This window comes from Salvia miltiorrhiza, chromosome 8 (genome assembly GCF_028751815.1).
Source record: "Salvia miltiorrhiza cultivar Shanhuang (shh) chromosome 8, IMPLAD_Smil_shh, whole genome shotgun sequence".
In the NCBI taxonomy this organism is placed as follows: domain Eukaryota; kingdom Viridiplantae; phylum Streptophyta; class Magnoliopsida; order Lamiales; family Lamiaceae; genus Salvia; species Salvia miltiorrhiza.
The window spans coordinates 827,077-850,181 of record NC_080394.1 but is presented as its reverse complement, the minus strand read 5'-3'; the positions used below and the strand labels follow the sequence as shown (position 1 = coordinate 850,181).

At 35.4% G+C, this 23,105-nt stretch overlaps 4 protein-coding genes across 6 annotated transcripts; 2 read left to right on the top strand and 2 right to left on the bottom strand.

Annotated features, from left to right (window-relative positions):
* Positions 1-4,508: 4,508 nt before the first annotated feature.
* LOC130999759 (protein IQ-DOMAIN 14-like) lies at positions 4,509-9,079 on the top strand. Of its 2 annotated transcripts, none has more exons than XM_057925380.1 (7): positions 4,509-5,096; positions 5,386-5,476; positions 5,715-5,815; positions 6,390-6,815; positions 7,467-7,709; positions 7,930-8,061; positions 8,274-9,079. In XM_057925380.1, exons 3-7 carry the CDS (start codon positions 5,738-5,740, stop codon positions 8,922-8,924), a joined length of 1,530 nt encoding a protein of 509 aa, XP_057781363.1. In that variant the 5' UTR covers positions 4,509-5,096; positions 5,386-5,476; positions 5,715-5,737; the 3' UTR covers positions 8,925-9,079. The 2 variants fall into 2 exon arrangements, with proteins under 2 accessions (XP_057781363.1, XP_057781364.1); XM_057925381.1 differs by having other exon boundaries at positions 4,712-5,188.
* Positions 9,080-11,639: 2,560 nt separating this feature from the next.
* LOC130999760 (stearoyl-[acyl-carrier-protein] 9-desaturase, chloroplastic-like) lies at positions 11,640-15,406 on the top strand. Its single transcript, XM_057925383.1, has 3 exons — positions 11,640-11,923; positions 13,842-14,346; positions 14,556-15,406. Exons 1-3 carry the CDS (start codon positions 11,799-11,801, stop codon positions 15,114-15,116), a joined length of 1,191 nt encoding a protein of 396 aa, XP_057781366.1. The 5' UTR covers positions 11,640-11,798; the 3' UTR covers positions 15,117-15,406.
* Positions 15,407-15,589: 183 nt separating this feature from the next.
* Positions 15,590-17,727, bottom strand: LOC130999757 (pentatricopeptide repeat-containing protein At1g12300, mitochondrial-like). Of its 2 annotated transcripts, none has more exons than XM_057925378.1 (2): positions 17,553-17,727; positions 15,590-17,231 (listed from the first exon to the last, which is right to left on the bottom strand). In XM_057925378.1, exons 1-2 carry the CDS (start codon positions 17,632-17,634, stop codon positions 15,832-15,834), a joined length of 1,482 nt encoding a protein of 493 aa, XP_057781361.1. In that variant the 5' UTR covers positions 17,635-17,727; the 3' UTR covers positions 15,590-15,831. The 2 variants fall into 2 exon arrangements, with proteins under 2 accessions (XP_057781361.1, XP_057781362.1); XM_057925379.1 differs by having other exon boundaries at positions 15,590-17,048.
* Positions 17,728-20,962: 3,235 nt separating this feature from the next.
* LOC130999756 (putative pentatricopeptide repeat-containing protein At1g12700, mitochondrial) lies at positions 20,963-23,105 on the bottom strand. The gene has a single exon (XM_057925377.1). The coding sequence runs from the start codon at positions 22,982-22,984 to the stop codon at positions 21,179-21,181; it is 1,806 nt and encodes a 601-aa protein (XP_057781360.1). The 5' UTR covers positions 22,985-23,105; the 3' UTR covers positions 20,963-21,178.

Here is a 23,105-nt window from a genome sequence, read left to right as displayed (position 1 = left end):
CAATGCTTCTTTGCCAATTATTTTAGGAACTTTCTTCATACTTTTTCCATATTGAAAGTATGCTAGTATTATTTATAACGATAAAAAAAAAATCGGTTGCGGTGAAAATTAAGATTTCCTTATTAAGTTACTATTTTGATAATTTCTTGTCGGACTCAAGCTCGATTCAACTAAAACATAAAATCAAATTTTACTCGAGTCCAATACTATTTAATCGAATATCAAACAAATCAAGCTCAAACTTGAGCTCGAATAAAGCATTATCGTGTATTTTACGAGCCAAGTTCAAATTCAGTTGAGTAGAATACACAACTATCTAATCGAGCCGAGCTTGAACAGGTCGATATTCTGACTAGGCTTTGCATTGATTTGAATTTGTAATTATTGGAATTAAAGTTTTCATTATTTTAGGAAATATATATGTACAAATGTATTTTGTGTCTGGGTATTTATAGGGGGGAATTCCAAAAAGAATAAAATAAAAACAAACGTGAGGGATTTTGGTTTGGACATATGATAAAAGGGTAAGAATGAAAGAGCCAACTCAATGAAATCTATGGCACGCTGACTTGTAAGGAAAACTCTGAAGAACTAGTGGACCCCACAGTTAGACAAGAAGAAAATTAAAAATGAGAAATCTCGTGACTCTTTGATAGGTATTTTAATTGGGATCTATCATCCAAGTACAATAATATTATTTCAAGGTAAACATCATTTTAGACTTCAAATTATTCGAAACTATTAATTATATCTTGAACTATTGAAACTATTAATTATATGTTGAATTATTAATTTATCAATTTTTTTGCTCTGAAAATTTGACGTGACTTGTCGGATGACAAAATATATATAGAATTGTTCTTTTTTTTTAAATTATATTTTCGATAGTTCAGAATTAATTGATAGTTTAAAAATAGTTTGAGATTTAAAGTGATATTTATCCCTTAATTATTTAATATGCCACGAAAATATGGATTGATTTGGATAGAAGTATAGTCTTACTTAGAGGCAGATACTATTGTTCAAATTTTATGTATAGGCATAGAAGACAAAAAATAATTGACCAAATATAGAAGGAAAAAGCAAATTATAGGGCTTCATTGGGTATCATGGATCATGATCTGTCAAATAATCTTAAGAGTAAAATTTTGAAGTAGCCAAAATGAAGCATAAAACACAATTTATGGCCACACACATTGAAAAAACACAAATTTTGGCCATTTTTATTGATTTGGACGTTTTTGCCCTTAATGAGGCGGACTGGGTAGGATCAGGCACGCGGGTCGCGTGCCGGGTCGGGTTAGGCACTTATGGCACTAATGCCATCGGAAATCCAAAATAAAACCAAGTAAAATAGTCATTTTGGCACTTATGGCACTATTAGTGCCATAAGTGCCAACGAAAATTCAAAATAAAACTAAGTAAAATGGTCATTTGGGCACTTATGACACTAATAGTGCCATAAGTGCTATACGTGCAGCACAAATACAGAAACAACAACATCATTTAAACCTTAAATGGAACATCTAAACCCTAAATGGAACATCTAAACCCTAGGGGGAAGTGTGCACCCATAAGTGTCATACGTGCAGCACAGATCAGATCAGCACAGATCAGATCAGATCAGATCTGCCGCCGCCGCCGCCTCATCATCCGCCACCTGACCAATCCCTCCTCCACGCGTTTCAGAGGATCGGATCTCCTCCACCGCCGCCGCCTCATCCTCTACTCCGACGAATTCTGCCGCTGACTTCTGCTCGGCGCCGCTGCGATCAGATCAGCTCCGCCGCTGCAATCAGATCAGCTGCGATCAGATCTGCTTGGCACCGCCGCTGCGATCAGATCTGCTCCGGTGACTTCTGCTCTGCGCCGCTGCCGCGTAGCCGCTGGAGAAAGAGAGAGGGAGATGAGAAGGAGAGAGGAGATAGCGCAGCCGCTGGAGAGAGAGAGAGAGGGAGATGAGAAAGAGAGAGGAAAGAGAGAGAAGAGTAGAATAATCATGACATACAAAAAATGGCTAAAATTTATGTTTTTTCAAATGGTGGACAAAATTTGATGTTGTATGTTGAATAGGGCCATTCGGCCCTATTGTTTCTAATCTTAATGTATTATTTTGGAAAAGAAAATTGTAGATAAAACGAATTTTAAAATTTATTTTAGTTAAATCAACTTTACACAAATAATTAATTCAGACAAAATACACACACATAATATTATTGTATACGAACAAAATTGTAAGTTAGACTTTAATAAAACAAAAACAGCTTTTAAAGAAAGTATTCACCACTCAATATATTATAAAATTATTTAAAATATTCTATCTGTGATTTGGTGTTTTACTCGTATTTAATTTTTTTTATTCTTTCAACTTTTTGCATTTATTTTAAAACATTTAGTTAATATTGATCATTCATAATTCTGACATAATTTCTTTTAATTTTCTATTTTTAGTAATAGACGTAATAGAGTTTCATTTTTTGAAAATGTTTTTAATTTTTATAAATAAATAATATAAAAAAATATCAGATCGAGTACGAATAGTTCAATAAAAACATAACAACCCATCTCTCAACTCAAATGATTTAGTCTAACCGCTAATTATATCAATTAGGTACTAATGATAAGATTTGTCAATTCGTAACCTCCAAATTTGTAAGGTTGTAATTAAGAGCGTCCCCATACATGACCAATGAATAAATAATATCTATATAATTCAAGATATACAATATATTGATAATTTTATTTTATATTTACTAAAAATATTTTTTTATGTATGAAAAAACATCCTTTTATTATTTCGTGATCACTTTCTAACATGAACTTTTCTTACAAAATACCAACTAAGCAAGCAATGCAATTAATTAAATAAGCATTACAGTTGATATATTACTAGAAGTTTTATTTATTATTGAAGATTTAATAATTATAATACAATTTTAAACAAGAATTATGATTAGTTAAATAAAACTTATAATTTAAATAAGAGACATAAGAAGAATAAGAGTTTATTTTTGTAAAATAATACTCCCTCCGTCCCCGAAATGGCTTCCTCTTTGGGGACGGCACGGGTTTTAATAAAAAGTTGTAAAGTGTATTGATAGTGGAGAAAAAGTGATATAATTATTATTGGAAGTTGTGAAAAGTGTTATAATTAGTATTGGGAGTGGTGAAAAGTAAAAAGTAAGAATAAATAAAGTATTGTTAGTGGTGGGGTAGGTTTCCAAAAATGGAAAGAAAGAAAGAGGAAGTTATTTGGGGGACGTCCCAAAATGGAAAAAGAGGAAGTTATTTTAGGGACGGAGGGAGTAAAAAATTATTCACAGAATCTGCAAGTAAAGAAAAATCACACTATATATATATGGACCCAATTTTCATGTCAAGTTTAGTACTCCATTAGAGATACATATTATATATCTATAACTATTAGGGCTCGTTTGCTATGCATGATAGGTGTGTGTAGATACCTATAACACATTAATATGTTGTTTGCTTTAAAATTAATCAAAGTCTTTTATAAATTAATAGTCTGTTATCTATTATTCATATCTTTTATATTCTGTATCACAGGCGGGAGGGACCTCACCATCACTCAAATGGTGGAAAAGCATCACCGTACGCAGGCGGGACCTCACCACCACTCAAATGGTGTGAAAACATCATCGTATGCAGATGAGAAACGTTCTGTGTGTGGGATCTCAACACCAACCAATGCAATCTGCATTTGAAATTAATTAAATTGATATTTTTCTTTCATATCTTACTAACTTTTCTCCATACCCCAATTACTATTCAATTAGCTTATTAATAAAGAAATGAACTCTTTTTTGCTTTTGTTTAAAGATGTTTTTTTTTTTACAATGAGATCTTTGCCGCTCTACATATTTAATAAGATGTTAGTGGATGGTAGGATGGGAAATATTGCTTTACAAATAGTCTTGATATTAAAGAAAAGTTAGTTGAGTTGAAGGTGACCAAAAAAGCCATTGAGTATAAAGGTGGCCAACCTCTTGCCTACTACTACTTCCTTCACTAGCTCCCAACATATAAGTAATAAAATAAATGTATATACATTTCTATATAATTTTCAAACACACTAACTATTATGGTAATATTATGCAAAATAAACACATCTTAAATCCAACAAATTAAAAAAAAAATGTGGCATGATTGTTTTTTTTCAAGATTTTTAATTAACGAGAACGGAAAATATTATGTAACAACATTTTCCAGACATTATACAATTTGGGGTGCGTCTGTTTTGCTATAAAATAAAACTAAAATAAAAATGGCCCAAGCTTGTGAAATTTTTGCGATTAATGTTAATCCAAGAAAATCAATTTCGCCACAAATAATTCCAATATTAAATATTTTTACATAACACACTTTTAGCTCAAAATGATCTAATTAGTAAATAAACTTCCAATCTTGCTCTCAAAATGATTTAATTAGTAAATAAGCTTCAAATCTAGCTTTATTTGATACTCCTATTTGATTTCGGACAATACTCTGTTTTTAACTAAAGAACATTCGAAAATGAATATTCTATTCATTTCCAATTTCATTCAAAAATTTACCTTTTCTATTTATAGATTCTAATGTAAAATGTCTACAGTAGTTTTTTTTATTCTTCAAGATTTGCACCTGTTGCTGTTGGTCAGTTTTTCTCACTTGCAGAAAGTAAAAAATAAGCATATATTATACCTTTCATCATCATCATGAATCATCATGATTCCACAACAAGAGAGAGAGAGAGAGAGAGAGAGAGAGAGATAAAGTTGCAATATTTTGCAAGCAAGAATCTAACTCTAAAGCTCAACATATTCAAACATTCAACAACACACACATACACACATTCTGAGGTGTAGAAGTTGGAAAAAAGATTCAGAGAGAGAGAGAGAGAGAGAGAGGGTAGCTAGATTACGAAGGAAAGAAGCATGCTGTTATTCTACACTAAGAAAGAGGATGGCTAGAGAGCTAGAGAGAGAAAGCTGCTCACATTCTTACATGTGTATGAGAGAGAGAGAAAGAGAGAGATTTAGATAGTTGGTGCAGTTGTCTTGGAAGGCTTCTGAAGGTTGGAGAAAATAGTTTTTAAGGTAAATAAATTTACCTCTTTAATGAGATTGCAAGATTGCATGAGATGATCTCTTGGGATTAGGCCTTTTCTGCCTTCAAAATGGTGAAAAATGTATGTTTCTTTTTTCTCTAATTTTCCTATATTTAATATCTTATCAAGATTTTATTTTATTTAATGTTAGTGCAGTTTTGATTTCTGGCCTTTTAATTCTTTTCTTGATTTTGTAATGTTTCCATAAATCAATGTATTGGGATTTCCTTAAAATTGTGTGGATCTCTCTCTCTCTCTAATTCTTGAAATTTTTTCAGAGTTTAGACAATGGAAAAATGAAACTTTGATTATGAACTAGAGACGCATCACAAATCTCTGTCTGGATTTGACTACAAATACTAGAATTCGGTAAGAATCTTGGCCTTCCTTCATCAACTTTTTCTTAAAATTTCTTCATATATATGATTAAATATGTTAGAAGTGTTGTTTGTAAATGATTATTGCATGATTTATATAGTATTTTCCTACCACAATCTGCCTTAGGTCTCTTTGATCTTCTGCTCTGTTTCTTGCTCTGTTTTTTGCTCTGTTTCTTTCAAGTTAACATATGCAATGCATAATTTGTTTGCATCTGCTTCTTGTGTAGGGAGAAACAGTAATGCTGAGAACATGGGAAAGAAGGGAAGCTGGTTTTCGACAATCAAGAGAGTTTTCGTGCACGAATCAAAGGACAAGCCATCATCCTATGTAAGAAGCTGCAATATGTTTTAAGGAATCATACAATTGAATGTGTGATTTCTTCGTCTTCGTCTTCGTCTCCCTCTTCCCTCCTTCTTTAGCTGATTCAGTATTAAGAGCAGCATTTGATTTTTCTTGAATTTGGCTTACTTTTAGTATATCTTCATAGTATCAAGAATCTGAATTGTTGTTTGAATATTTAGGAAGCAGTATAAGTCATCAAAGTAAGCTCTTGATATTCTATTTATCTAGCATTTCAAAATTGGACTATTGTATGTGTGTATGTGTGATTTGATTTCTGTTGATTTTTGTTAGTATATCTCTTCATTTTTTAAGAACACCATCTGTGTTCTTTTTTGAATATTTGGGAAGCAAAAAAATCATCAAAATATGCTTCAATATTCTATTTGTCATTACCATTTCAAGATCCTAGGATTTGATCCATTGATTGGACTATTGCATGTGTTATTTCTGTTTATTTTTAAAGCATTTTTCTTAATTTTTATAACACCATCATATGATCAAGAATTTATTTTTACTGTTTGATTATTTTTAATTTTTTTTTTGAGATAACTGTATGTAGGGATCAGATAAGAGAAGCAGCAAGGAGAAGAAGGCAAGTAAAGGGATTTTACATCATGGTGAAGCAAAATCGTTCCTTCCTCGATTCAAAGAGCCGAGCAGCATCGAGAAGATATTAGGGGAGGCGGATCAACTGCTCGTGAGGCCGCCTCCGGCATCTTCAGCGGAGACAAGGGTCCCACCGGCCTCACTCTGGAGGCCGGCCTCTCCAACGACCGCTCCTTATGGGGCTACTTCCCCTAATGCTGCTTCCCAAAGAGTTTCTTCGACTAGGTTTACTTCCCTGAGGACCACTCTTCCCCCGGCCCTGACTCCTGAGGCGAATCAGAGTCGATGGGAAGTTAGGTATGTGCAGAGGCCGGAGATGAGCATGAGGAACCAACACCGGTCGGCGACTATGATCCAATCTACATTCAGAGGCTACTTGGTATGGAAAATCATAACTTTCAATATCTATTACTCCCTTCCGTCACTTTTCTTTTTCGTTTGTCTCATTAATAATGACTCATTAAAAAATAAATTACTTTCTCTAACAAAGAGTTGTGGGCTCCACCACTATCAATCACTTTATCCTTTAATCAATCTTCTTCTCAATAATATTTAGTGAGATGAAATGAGTATTATTATAAAAGTGTTTATTATTCTAATTTTTGATACATCTATAAAATTTATACTTATATCTATTTCTAAGGGTAGTTTTGTAATTATGTATATATATCATTTAAAATGAGACTCTTACTCCAATAACAACTTCATTCATATTTTATTAAAACTCGTGCTGTGCTGTTGCAATGTGATAATTTTTTTGTCGAAAGAGGGAGTACTTTAAAAGCCAATATTCGTACGCGTGTTTCTTTCAGATATGACAGTGAATACCTAATAATTTGATATTGTTTTCAAATCTAGAAACGGACCCATTTTTTTATAACAAGTCTTGTTTTTGGCAATTGAAATTTTGCATAAGATATACGTTGGCTTCTATTCGAGTACCATGAAAAAAAGTGGGACCTGAAAAAAATGCAAATACTCTGGGTTAAAAAGTGATATTTATCCTCAGATATATATTGAAAAAATGCAGGCGAGGCGGAATTTCCGAGCTCTGAGAGGCCTAGTGAGGCTTCAAGGAGTGGTAAGGAGCACAAATGCGAAGAGACAGACGATGAATGCCATGAAACAAATGCAACTTCTTGTCCGAATCCAGACACAAATCCAGTCGAGACGCGTACAAATGCTCGAAAACCAGGCAATCCAGCATCAAGCATATAGGAACAACAAAGAATTGGAGAGTAATAACTTGAGCAAATGGAGTTTGAACCAATTGGTGAGCTCCTATATCTTTTATGTTTAATGTTTCTTCAAGAATCTTAAAAATGTTCCCCTTTATCGGGTTGAGATTGTTCGATTTCTTGAAATTGCTTCGTTTGTTTGTTTTTATCTAGTTTATGCAAGGAAAATTGGGAAGAAATGCACTAATTTTCGTTATGTATGTGCATTTTTCTAATAGTAGTTTCTGGTGATGAAAATGTGTGTCGATTTTTTAGCATGAAGCAGGCGATAGCGACGACTGGGATGATAGTGTGCTAACAAAAGAGGAAATAGAAGGAAGGTTGAGAAAGAAAGTTGAAGCAGTGATGAAGAGAGAGAGAGCCATGGCCTATGCATATTCTCATCGGGTAAGAAAATAAAAAATCGCATCCTTAAATCTTAGACCGATCGATGTTTTTAACTTTGAGGGTGGGTTAAAAATATGTGAAAAAATTGAAAAATTATAAAAACTATCCACAAATGCCAATCTATATATAAAAGTACTAAATAAGCATGATCTTACCTAGTTACCTATCATAACTCCCTCAATTTACATGTTTTTGCCATTTCTCGTTGCCAGTCGTGGAAGGCTCAATCATCTCATGGAGCCCCAGACATCCGGTCCAACGGGCTCCCCTGGTGGTGGAATTGGCTAGAACGTCAGCTCCCGCCACCACCAACAACCGCAATGACTAAAGATGTCATTGTGACGCCCCCTAGGCCCGTCTCGGAGCACAGGACTAGGCCTAGGGCGAGGAGCAAGCGCGGGAACTTCACTACAGAGAGTCATGAGATTGTCACTCCACTATCAACTAGGTCTACAAACCCTACTAAGGTAAAACCCTACTTCCCGGCACCGACCAAAACTCTGCCACCGGCAACCTACGACCACTTTCCACTTAGAGGCGAAAATGACGACGGATTCTCCGTTCCAAACTACATGACACCAACTGCCTCGGCTAAGGCCAAGGCGAGGGCAAGCAGTAATCCGAAGGAGAGGGTTTTGGAAACTCCGGCCAACGAGTCGAAGAGGCGGTTTTCGTTCTCCTTGACGTCGAATATGATCGGCTCTTTCAAGTGGAATAGAGGATCTGCGGAAGATGGCGGTGCGGCCACGCAAAAGGCGCCGGATAAACATACTTCTTCGCATTTTAGGGGAGATTTGAGCGTGGATTCGACGGTGTCGATGCCGGCGGCGGTTGGGAGGAGGCCTTTCAATAGATTTGTGTGATGGAATTTGTGTGTTTTCTTTTGGGGGATTTGTTAATTTGTGTATTTTGTGAGAGTGTTTTTATTTTTCCATACTTGTTTGAGTGTGCATGCATGAGAGTATTGTTAATATGCAACCATGTGAAATAATGGAGAGATTTCAACGATTTGTTATCATTATTATATAATTTATCGTTATAAAATAGGTTCAAATTCGTTATAAATTAATTAAAATATTTTGAAAATATTGGATTCAAAAAGATGGAATTTTTGCCAATCCTAGAAGCATAAGTTTATTCAGTAAAGTCATGAATTAATCTACTTTAGATCTTCACGATTTAAAAATTGAAAATGGTTTCTGTTTTATAAAATATATACCTAGACTCATTTTTATACCATAGATAATTATATGAAAAAATATTTATTTGAAGAATCAAGCCTTGATGGTTACATAGTTCTTCATTTCCTCACCAATATAAATTGCAATGTTTCTCATATATTTAGGGAAATGAATAGTATCATTATATCATTGATTTTTAATATATATTCAAATTCATACTATGTATCTTAATTGTATCTAAAAAAATGATATATATGCCTTCTACTTTTTATATCCGTTACCCAAATTGATGTAATTTGATTTATTTTATTTTTTTGTTTTTGAAATTGTAGTGTATTGTTTTAAACGAGTATCCTTCTCCTGTTTAAAATTTTGGTATATTATATTGAGAGGTTTTTAATGAAGCCCTATTCTAAATTTTTAGCGTAAGCTTCGAGCACACTCTAGCTAGATTTTTTTGAGCCCTCGAGTTAAATTTGTATTAATTCGCATCGGAACGTACAATATCCAAAAGATAGGATGGAAAGTTCGAGTTTCAAATATAATTTTATATGATGCATTGATGTGTGTTATTGTTTTTTCTATTCTTTGATCATAATTATAATGCAAAGACAAAGACGCTTGCTTAATTATAATTTGACTCGATTATTAATGTAAACTAAGGAAAGCAATTTTTTATGAATTAAATCAAGAACATTCAAATCAATCATACAAAGAGTTACATATGAATCCGAGTTGATGTAACACACATAAATGAACAAAAACAAAACAAAATGGAGACGTGTAGGAAATGACATTATAATAAATTATCATAATTGTTTAGTGTGATTTGTCAACAAAATAAATAATAGGGGCAACGAGTGGGATTCATGCAGTGGAAGAAGGTGACAAATGGAAATATCAATTTGTTTGTCATTTTTAACTTTTTTTTCGTTTTGGCAATTTTCTGCAGGATTTATTTTTTCTTCTATGTTTAAGTTTTTCATTTTTTAAATAAAATTGTGTTTTAATATTCGTTAATATAGGGTTAGTGGTATAACCATACAACAAACAACATTTATGATCTAATTAATCTAATGCCCCTACATTTTATGTATTGACACTATTGCCCCTATTTGGTATATCTCGTGTTAATTGGTATTGATCATATTTTGGCTTTAGACATGTCACATGTGATTATAAGCTATTGCAACAATAATTGATTTTGTCGATTTTGCTATTCATCCAATTTTAATTTTAATTATATAGTACATAAAAATTAAGTTTTTTTTTTGGTTAAAATTATGAATCTGTAATTAATGAAGAATGGTATGATGTTTGAGATGAGCAATTAAGGTAACAACGAAATCGAAGAGGAACAAAGTCAGAATATTATTTATTTCAAAAAAATTAAAAACGAAGAAGTATTTTTTAGGTTGATCTTATTTCGTAGCTATCAGCAATGAGCCTATAACTATCAGAGATGGTTTTGGGTACAATCGAATGTACCGTATAACTGGATTGCATCTTCACTTAAACTCTGGCCTGCACCCTGATCCGAACCTGTATCCTGACCCAAACCTTATAAATAGTAGTACTATTTTAGGTGCGGGTCAATTCGATTATACGATACACCTGATTGTACCAAAATTTTTGTGTAATTATCATTGCATTCAAAATAAATGTTTTTTTTCCCTTGGAAAAAAAGGAAAAGATAAACTCTCATTTAAGTTACAAAAACGTAAGCGTTAAGAATAATAAAGAGAGCTAAGAATATAAAACAGTTAATATTTTGTATCGTCAGTATTTTTTATTAAATGATCCAAACTTTTGTTTTTTTCTTAAAACTCCTTAAGTTTCAATCTTTTTTTATAAAATGTCCCCTCATATAAATTTGATGACGGAAAGATGATTCATCTTATCAAATTTAGATGTAATTTTTTTTTTCATCTAAGCATCAAAACGATATTTAAGTGTAAAAAAGTTGAAAAATTCACACACTAACTACTAAATTTGCAACAATCTTCCTCTTAACTCCGGCTAAAAGATCGCTGCCTACCGCCGCCGCCACCACGATTAGCAATGATGAGAGATGGAGAGATTTTTGATTTTTTTCATTTTTTTCCCACCAAACATCAAAACGACGTCGTTTCGTATGGCGAAGTGAAAAATAATTCCACGAAGTCTCATCTTTCCGTCATGGAATGATCGCAGAACATTTTACGGAAAATACTGAAAGCTGGAGATTATTAAAAAAGTAAAAAAATAAAAATATCTTACACAAAACACTATTAATCCGACATAAAATATAAAAAAAGGACCACAACAAATCTAAAAATAAAAGTACGAAAAGGGCAATATCGTCATTTTACCCACACATTTACACACAACATACACATATAAATGATCAGAGATTAACCCAGTTGGCCCAGCCTCACAACCATCTCTCTCTCTCTCTCACACACCATCTCTCTCTGTCTCTCTCACACACACATCATTTGCCATTTCCTCACTTGTGGAGGAAATACAGCCTGAAAAACTGAGCAACAGTCTACACAAGATTTTGCTGCGAAGGAGATGGCGATGAAGCTGAATGCCATAAACTTCCAATCACCAAAATGCCCCTCTTTCGCTCTTCCTCCCGCCGCCAGCTGCAGATCTCCTAAATTCTTCATGGCTTCCACTCTTCGTTCCGGTTCAAGGTAAGCCGTAATTTCATTATTTGTTTATTTTTAATATGAAATATTCATTATTTTCCCCCAAATGTGTTTTGAGCTCGCCGCAATTTTCCTTTTCCTTTTCCTCCGTGTTGCAGATTGGGATTTCTTTTACTTTTTTGGCTCAATTTTGTTGAATTCGCGCTGTTTAATGATATCGATTCTCTGCTTTCATTTTTGAATTTGTGTTCTTGCTGTGATAAATTGGGCTTTAAAGTTTATTTTGCCAAATAGTTTTTTTTTCTGTGGTATCATTCCATCATTTACTCATTTAATGTATGTGTGTGTGTGTAATATATGTATATGTATGTACATATTTTGGGGTGGGGGAGGGGTTGGGGGGGCAATACTATAACACTGCAAATTGAAATTAATTTAGTTCTTGATTTCTTTAATTGTTATTATTTTCAATAAATGCACATTGTGAAATATTATTCCCCTTTTGTTATCCTTATGAACACAGGCATTTATTTAAATACTATTATTTCAGGAGTTACTGAAATATGCTAGATTTAGTAGTTGTTTCTTTGTTTTGGATTTTTGCCATTTTTAGCTTCATGGTTTCTGCGGAGTTGGTAGAGATTAGTTGGTCTAGATCCTCACTGCAGTCGTTTTCAATCGTTTATTAATTTATTTTTCTCTCAGATGTCAGTTTATTTATTTATTTCCAGTTTTTTGTTGACTGATTGCTGCTCACTCATTAATGGGGTGATTAAGAATAATTCTTTCATCACAAAACCTTTTGTGAGACCATTTGTCTTCAGAATCCAAGTCATATGTTTGGCGGATTTTTTGGTTTTGCACACTAACTTTAAAATTACTACAAAAATACACGAACGTAACAATTGTTGTAATTTTATCACAATTGAGATTTTCGCAAAATTTAAACTTGGCGTTGCAACTCTGTGGACCAATTCATGCGATTTATGCCACCGAGCTGCCAAGTCGGCTTTATTTTGGATGAAAATCTCAATCTTGATGAAATTACATGAATTGTTAAGTTCGTGTATTTTGTCACGGTTTTAAAGTTGGTGTGCAAAGTCAAAAATCGATTAAAATTGGTGTATTTTAACGCCAATAACCCATTAGTACACTTGAACATATATGTGAGCATATTTTGGTCAAGTACCTCATGCAATTACTCAGTCATTTTCAGAAGTTTCTTTCAATTTTTCCTTTCATTCGATTTGGAGTTCCTTGATGTCAGATCTTGTAGTGGGACCCTTACTTCTACTGCATTGAATCTCTCTCTCTCTCTCTCTCTCTCTCTTCGTTGGTGCCACCATAAATATGCTGACATGGTTCTTCAGGTTTTGTTTATTTATGACATCGTCATATTTGTGCCACGTCCACTTTTGAAAATTATGTTATGCATTTATGAGGTAACATGCCATCAATGCTGAAACAATGATATGAATCTACTCTAACAGATTCTAAAGTTGCATTTAAAAAAAAAAAAAAACCTTTGAAGGTACTTTGTGTGATAGGATAGATAGATAAAGGTTTACTTTGTGTGATAGGATAAATAGATAAAGATAATATGCGATTAATATTGAATTTGTTTGATCATCGGATCCTTCATATACTCAAATCATATGTTATCTATCTTCTATCCTATTGCACAAACGGCCCCTAATTGATGACAAATCCCTTGCCATGAGAAAACAGAGTGAGAGATGCCACTGATCTCGGGCGAATTTTTCATAAACTGGTGATTTTGCTTTTGGCGTTGTAATGCAAATGCTTTTGTCCGTTAATGTTGTGGTGAAGGGCTATCTTTGCATTTGCTGCTAGTATTCTTGGTAATGTTTACGACTTGAATTGAAGTTTAGATCTTGACAAATTGTGCAAATCATGATACTTCAAGTGAACTTCCCTTACAATGTGTTTAAATTTTTTACAGGGAAGCTGAGACTGCGAAGAAGCCTTTTAGCGCACCTCGTGAGGTTCACGTTCAAGTCACGCACTCGATGCCCCCTCAAAAGATCGAGATCTTCAAATCTATAGAAGGCTGGGCCGAGGACAATCTACTGGTTCACCTTAAACCAGTTGAGAAGTGTTGGCAGCCTCAGGATTTCTTGCCAGATCCCGCCTCGGATGGATTCCATGACCAGGTCAGGGAATTGAGAGAGAGAGCTAAGGAGATTCCCGACGATTATTTTGTTGTTCTGGTTGGAGATATGATCACCGAGGAAGCCCTCCCGACGTACCAGACAATGCTCAACACCTTGGATGGCGTGAGGGATGAAACGGGGGCGAGCTTAACTCCTTGGGCAGTCTGGACGAGGGCGTGGACTGCTGAGGAGAATAGGCACGGAGATCTTCTTAATAAGTATCTTTATCTCTGCGGGAGAGTAGATATGAAGCAAATCGAGAAGACTATCCAATATCTCATCGGGTCGGGAATGGTAACTAACTTCGTTTCTCGTTTGTCTAAATCTATTGACTATCCTACTTGCTTGTGAGTCGTGTCAATCAGTGTAACTTTGTCCCCGAATTTGTGTAAGACTGTCTCACGGGTCAAGATTCAGATTGAAACACTAGATCCGCGAGACAGTCTTACAAAAGATTTTGAGCAACTTGTGTTGACATCTCGTTTCGATATAAACCTTTTCAGGACCCGAGGACAGAAAACAACCCGTACCTCGGATTCATCTACACGTCCTTCCAAGAAAGGGCTACGTTCGTGTCCCACGGAAACACAGCCCGACATGCCCGGGAGCATGGGGACATCAAGCTGGCTCAGATATGCGGCACCATCGCCTCGGATGAGAAGCGCCACGAAACTGCGTACACCAAGATAGTGGAGAAGCTGTTCGAGATCGACCCCAATGGGACTGTCCTAGCTTTTGCCGACATGATGAAGAAGAAAATCTCCATGCCCGCCCACTTGATGTACGACGGCCGTGATGACAGCCTCTTCGACCACTTCTCGGCCGTCGCCCAACGCCTCGGCGTCTACACAGCAAGAGACTACGCCGACATTCTAGAACACTTGGTTGCACGATGGAAAGTTGAAAATATAACGGGGCTATCCGCGGATGGGCAGAAGGCTCAAGAATACGTCTGTGGATTGCCTCCGAGAATCAGACGTCTGGAGGAGAGAGCTCAAGGGAGGGCCAAGCAGGCGCTGAAGATCCCGTTCAGCTGGATATACGACAGAGAAGTGCAACTCTGAACGCGACTTGCTTGGAACGAGCTTCTCGCACACGCTCTTTAGCTGGCTGCGATTGTAACTATCGTTAAGGAAAGCAACGCTGCGCTTGCAGTTTGTCTTCGTAGTTTTCGTATTGTTGAGAGAATTGTGTTTTAGGAGATGAAGCAGGGTGTAGATACCAGTTTGTTGCTATTTGTTGTGTTGCTAAATCTTCACAAGTATGTTTTTGGTGTAGCTTTTTCAAGACTGTAAACTGCAGGTTGTTTTGTGAGGCAATTTTGATTTGCAAAATAAGTAGTTTTCTGCTCCAATTGTGGTTAGATGAGTAATATGTTTGGTGAATTTTCTTTTCATCTTCTTCTTTGCCATTTTTTTTCATTAAATATGGAAGTATATATTAGTTGTGTTGCTAGAAGGCTAGAAGGCTGTCTGCTTCTTGCTCAAAGGGAACAGATACTTACCACCCTTTATTTCTAGGTGAAAATCAAAAGCAGAAGAAAATAAATGAATATCCATTTCAGTAACATATGCATATGAATTGAATTATTAGAATATCTGAGAATATATTTGCACACAACATGAGATATATGAGAATTGAAAAACCACCCATAAATAAACGCAAGAAAATCACAAGAAAAAATCATTAGATGAAAAAAAATAAAAAAACAGAAGAAAGAAAAAGACACAAAGTTCAGCCCCAAAGCCTGAGTTGGTTGCATCTCAGAAGGCGAGATGACTATGATGCAAAATCCTTTGGCAAAACATCCTTCATCAATTTGAGAAGAACATCATCTTTAGTTTTTCCTTGCATTTGATCAATGAGCATGGAAAGAGTAGAAACATCTGCTGAGAGTTCCTTTTCGCGCATTACTTCCAAGTATGGTATTGCCTTGCTAAGCTCTTTCTTCTTTAGGAAACTTCGCGTCATGATGTTGTATGTCACGCTGGTAGGTGCACAACCATGACTCTGCATCTCTGTAAGCAAACATTGTGCCTCCTCTGTAGAACCTTCATGACAAAGTGCACCAATGATCATATTATATATACGAGCATTAGGTTGCACACCTCTAGAAGGTAGTTGGTTGAAAAGATCTCTAGCAACATCAAGTTTCCCATTTTTGCATAATCCATTTATGACAGCCCCATATGTGACTCTATTAGGAGTAACTCCTTTCCCTTCAATCGTGTGCAGAAAAGAAAGAGCTTCATCAATCTCCCCATTCTTGCACAGCCCATCCAACAATGTATTATAAGTATATATGTTAGGAGTTACTCGTCGAGCTTCCATATCCTTGAAAAGCTTCCAGCCCTCGGAAAATCTACGTTTACTAAACAGTCCATGAATCATGGTATTATAAGTACATGTATCATGCTCCAGACCTTTCAAAGGAACTTCCAGAAAATGAAGCCAAGCTTCGTCTATTCTCCCCTTACTGCAATATCCATTTAATAAGCAGCCGCAGCTAACAATATTAGGCTTTAGTCCCTTGTCAACCATGGAATCAAGTACTTGTCGTGCTTTACCAATTTCCCCTCTGAAACAATACCCATCAATCAGCGTATTATAAGTGACAACATCAGGACATACGTTATGTTGCTTCATAGTTTTCAACAAATCCTGAGCCTCTTCCATCTTTCTCTCCTTGCAGTATGCATCAATCAATATATTAAAGGTAACAACATTGAGAGAAATATTAGAATTAGACATTTCATTCACCAGAACCTTAACATCCTCCAGTCTCCCTAGGTCGCACAACCCCTGAATCATCGAGTTGTACGTGACAACATCGGGTGTAATACCCTTTTCGATCATCGCGGATAGGAGCTGGAGAGCATCATCCACCATTCCAGATTTGCGTAGCCCATCGAGTAATGCATTATAAGCCTTGACATTGGGTCTCAACCTACTTCTTTCTAATCTACGAACTAAATCTCTCGCTGGAAGGACATTTCCTGATTTACAAAGCCCATCTACCATCGTCACAATCATAACATCATTAGGCTCACATATTCTGAAATGCAAAAGCATATTGAACAATTTCCCAGCCTCGGCCACCTTATGATTTAAAAACAACCCTTTAATCAGAGTGTTGAATGTCGTGACATTTGGTTCGCAACCACTCTTGAAAAATAAACCTATTATAGCAAAGCCAGATTTTATATCTTTCAATAGAAAACAGCAGTTCACAGCAATATTCATGGTGTAAACATCAACAGGGATGCCCATCCTAAGCATTTCATCAAACATATAAAGGGCAAAAGAATACTGCTCAATCTTTACAGTGACACTCAAAAGATTGTTATACATTCGAACAGAAGGCTCCGGCTGCATACTCTTCATTTTTTGAAACAATCCAATAGCATCATTTAATTCTTTAACACAGCTGAAATCGATTCTGGGCTGCTTAGGTTGAAAAGCCTTGGAAGAGAAGAGAGAGAACGGAGGAGAGTTAATACCCGATTTATGCGACCATGGATTGAGAAATCCTCTTCCATGAATGAGATCGATTGCAGAAACAGCAGCTCTTCTGCTCGTCATCCTTAATCGGCGCAGAGATTTAATGTGAAGAAAGGGAGAGTGTTGGGCGACGCTTGCAAGTTTAGGAGTTGTGATTGAATCTGAAAAAAGGGTTGAAATTGCAACGGATGGAGTTTGCGATTATGGACTTTTTTATAAGGGTGAGTTCTTTGGTGGGTTCAGAATGGGCTTGAATAATAATGTTTGGGCTCAAATTATTTGGGCTAGAAAAAAAAAATACTAAGAGACTAGTAAACATAATAAACGTTTTCTTACATTTTTTAAAATGTAGTGCATCTATAATTATTTTAGTTTTCTTATTTTAATTATATAAAAAAGTATTTAACTTTGGAATAAAGTAGCCACTTACCAAAATATGTTGGATCACTACACAATTCCATCGTATTTTCTAATGTATACTTTTTTTTTTTTACTTGTATTGTCTAATGTATACTTGAGAACTTTTAATTATACAATGAAGTTTCCTTCTTTTCATTTGTCTTTAAAAAAAATACCTAAAATAACCTTATTTCTTTCTTAAATAACCCTATTTTGTATGTAAATAAAAAAATATATAGTTAAATTTGATAGTTTCAATTATGCAGTGGCGTGTATGAGTGAAATTTGTTGGTAATATTAAGTTAAACAATTCTTTTCATCGCTCTTATTCAAATTTATATTATAATTTTGTTGTAGATCAGCTTGTAATATTTAATATTGTAGTTATAAGGCATATTATTATTTGTTAATTTTATATTGCATGTGTTTTTTATGATAACTTGGTACATAAACGTCCTTTGTGGATTAGTACATGATACTAATTATAAATAATTTGCCGCAATGATAATGGATTAAATCAAAAAAGTAGAAGCATATGCTAAGAGTCTCTTTTCGCGCATTTCTTCTAAGAAAACCACTATAGTTAGGGGTGGCTAAATGGGGCGGGTCGGGTACCCTACCCGATTTTTGCGGGTACCTGACCCCGCAATTTCCTAAATTTTCCTACCCGGTCCCGACCCCGACGACCCTGTTGGGTACCCTAATACCCGACGTGGGTACCCGATGCGGGTATTAGGGTACCCGCAAACACCCGCATGTTAAACCAATTTTTCCATACATCATGCATCATTTCTTCTTCGTTTTTTGGTCAGTAAAGCTACTTTGTCTGAACAACTGAAACTCATACATGAACAGAAATTTACTTTTTATACTTAATATATAATCTCAAGATTATGAAAAAATGAAGAAAAAAAAATATACAATATAATAAACGAATATGAAGGCATGATATCTTAGAATGGGATTCTAGGAAAAATCAGAATATCAGAGCTTGTCCCATCATTTCAATGATGTTTGAAAAATCCTAAAGGCGTGTATGCTTGGATGCTATCTATCTAACTCTCTTTACGGAGATGAGACATAGGGAATTCAAATATTTTTCAATGTTAGGGCAGGCTGCGTTCAACGGCTATTTCTACTTTTCTTTAATTTAAGATTTTCAAAAATCAGATTCAGAACAATTAAGGATTTATTACATTATCAAATTATATAAAATAATAAAAATATATGTTAATTATTTTTTATGCGGGTATACCCGATACCCGCAAATCTTCTCTAGTCAATACTCGATCCCGACCCACATCCCGTCTAAGGCGGGTATCGGGTACCCAAAACCCGCACGAGTATCGGGTTCGGGTCGGGTATACCGATACCCACTACCCGTTTAGCCACCCCTAACTAGGGCTGGCAATTTTCGACACGACACGAAAACACGACACGAAACCGCACGAAATTAATGGGTTAGTAACACGCACGATAAGGTTCGGGTCCTTATCGGGTCGACCTGATAAGGACCTGATAATTTTGGGTCGGGTTCGGGTTGGGTTCAGGTCGGATTCAGGTAACCCGATAGTGATATTATTATTTTTATTAAATATTTATTTTAATTTTTAAATTTTTGATTTCTTAGTTTAGGCCTTAGGGTTTTATTATTTTGGATATGTTGATTGTTGAGCATATGTGATGAATTTTGTATTTTTTTTATATTATTATTCATGTGAATGAATCAAATCAAATTCGTGTTGTTATCATGTCGTAATAAGATCGTGTCGCTATCGTGTTGTGTCAACCCGATTCAAATCGGGTTGTTATCAGGTCGTAATCAGATCGTGTCGCTATCGTGTCGCTATCGGGTCGTGTCAACCCGATTCAAATCGGGTTGTTATCGGGTTCGTGTCGGGTTAGGGTTGGGTTCGGGTTTAGGTGTATCAGGTTGGGTTCGGGTTGGGTTCAAGCATTCCCTTATCAGGTCGGGTTCGGGTTTGGCCTTATCAGGTCGGGTTGATATCAGGTCGACCCGATAGCGATCCGACCCGCACGATTTGCCAGCCCTACCCCTAACTATAGTAATCTCTCTCTTAGGTTAACTAGTATTTTCTCATGTGCTATGCGCGAAATGAAAATATAACAATATTATACAATGTAAATAAAATAATACATTTTCTTGAGAAAAAAAGACAATAATAATACATTTCCCTCTCTTTTTCTCTCTCTTCTTCCACCAAAATTTTTACTATTTTTTTTAACCTTTTTATGTTGTAATTATTATTTAAACGTCATCAAATTTGATCATGAAATAATAATCAATATGTATCTCAAATTCAATATAGTATGAAAATCATCAAAAATGAATAAGTTATGAAAATATTAGAATATTTTATTTTCTTTCTCTTCATTAAAAAATTTATAACTTTTTATTTATGTTTCTATCAAAATATTTATTATGATGAATAGTATATGCATAGTGCAAATTTTTATTATCGAATACTTTTTAAATTTATTTAATAACTTAATTATCGTTACACTTTGTATAAATTGAATGTTTATATTTTTATTGAGTAATTCATGTGAATTATTATATGTTATTAAAATATATTTTGTATTGTTAAGAGAATTGTGTTTAGGAGATGAAGGAGGGTGTAGATACCAGTTTGTTGCTAAATCTTCACAAGGAGTAGCTCTACTTATAACTTTGTTATTCTCTTTTTGAGTATGTTTTTGGTGTAGCTTTTTCAAGACTCTAAACTGCAGGATGTTTTGTGAGGCAATTTTGATTAGCAAAATAAGCAGTTTTCTGCTCAAATTGTGGTTTAGATGAGTAATATGTTTGGTAAATTTTCTTTTCATCTTCTTCTTCGCCATTTTTTTTCATTAAATATGGAAGTATATATTAGTTGTGTTGCTAATCTAGGAAACAGACACTTCAGCTAGAAGGCTGCCTCTTGTATCAAAAGTAGAAGAAAATAAATGAATATCCATTTCTGCAACATACGCATACGAATTGATATATTAGAATATATGAGAATATATTTGTACACAACATGAGATATATTACAAAAAAAATCGATTAATTGAAAAACCACCCATAAATAAACGCAAGCAAGTACCCTTCCAAAATCACAAGAAAAATCTTTAGATGAAAAAAAAAAAAAAACCTAGAAGAAATAAAAAGACACAAAGTTCAGCCCCAAAGCCTGAGTTGGTTGCATCTCAGAAGGCGAGATGACTATGATGGAAAATCCTTTGGCAAAACATCCTTCATCAATTTGAGAAGAACATCATCTTTAGTTTTTCCTTGCATTTGATCAATGAGCATGGAAAGAGTAGAAACATCTGCTGAGAGTCCCTTTTCGCGCATTACTTCCAAGTATGGTATTGCCTTGCTAAGCTCTTTCTTCTTTAGGAAACTTCGTGTCATGATGTTGTATGTCACGCTGGTAGGTGCACAACCATGACTCTGCATCTCTGTAAGCAAACATTGTGCCTCCTCCGTAGAACCTTCATGACAAAGTGCATCAATGATCATTGTATACATTCGAGCATTAGGTAGCACACCTCTAGAAGGCAGTTGGTTGAAAAGATCTCTGGCAACATCAAGTTTCCCATTTTGGCATAATCCATTAATGACAGCCCCATATGTAACTCTATCGAGATCAACTCCTTTCCCTTCAATCGTATGCAGAAAAGAAAGAGCTTTATCAGTCTCCCCATTCCTGCACAGCCCATCCAACAATGTACTATAAGTATATATATCAGGACATACTCGTCGAGCTTCCATATCCTTGAAAAGCTTCCAGCCCTCGGAAAATCTACGCTTACTAAACAGTCCATGAATCATGGTTGTGTAAGCAACTGTATCATGCTCCAGACCTTTACAAGGAAATTCCAGAAAATGAAGCCAAGCTTCGTCTATTCTCCCCTTTCTGCAATATCCATTTAATAAGCAGTTGTAGGTAACAATATTAGGCTTAAGTCCCTTGTCAACCATGGAATCAAGTACTTGTCGTGCTTTGTCAATTTCCCCTCTCAAACAATACCCCTCCATTATCGCAGTATAAGTGACAACATTAGGGCATACGTTACGTTGCTTCATAATTTCCAACAAATCTTCAGCCTCTTTCATCTTTCTCTCCTTGCAGTATGCATCAATCAATATACTAAAAGTTACGACATTGAGAGAAATATTAGAATTGGACATATCATTCACTAGAACCTTAACATCCTCCAGTCTCCCTAGGTCGCACAACCCCTGAATCATCGAGCTGTACGTGACAACATTGGGTGTAATACCCTTTTCGATCATCGCGGATAGGAGCTGGAGAGCATCATCCACCATTCCAAATTTGCATAGCCCGTCGAGTAATGCAGTATAAGCCTTGACATTAGGTCTCAACCTACTTCTTTCTAATCTACGAACTAAATCTCTCGCTGGAAGGACATTTCCTGATTTACAAAGCCCATCTACCATCGTCACAATCATAACATCATTAGGCTCACATATTCTGAAACGCAAAAGCATATTGAACAATTTCCCAGCCTCGGCCACCTTATGATTTAAAAACAACCCTTTAATCAGAGTGTTGAATGTCGCGACATTTGGTTCGCAACCACTCTTGAAAAATAAACCCATTATAGCAAAGCCAGATTTTATATCTTTCAAGAGACAACAGCAGTTCACAGCAATATTCATTGTGTAAACATTAACTGGGACACCCATCCTAAGCATTTCATCGAACACATCAAGGGCAAAAGAGTACTGCTCAATCTTTACACAAACACTCATAAATTTATTATACACGAGAACAGAAGGCTCCCGCTGCATACTCTTCATTTTTTGAAACAATTCAATAGCATCATTTAATTCTTTAACACAGCTGAAATCGATTCTGGGCTGCTTAGGTTGAAAAGCCTTGGAAGAGAAGAGAGAGAATGGAGGAGAGATAATACCCGATTTATGCGACCATTGATTGAGAAATCCTCTTCCATTATGAATGAGATCGATTGCAGAAACAGCAGCTCTTCTGCTCGTCATCCTTAATCGGCGGTGAGATTTAATGTGAAGAAAGGGAGAGTGTTGGGCGACGCTTGCGAGATTAGTTGTGATTGAATCTGAAAAAAGGGTTGAAATTGCAACGGATGGAGTTTGCGATTAT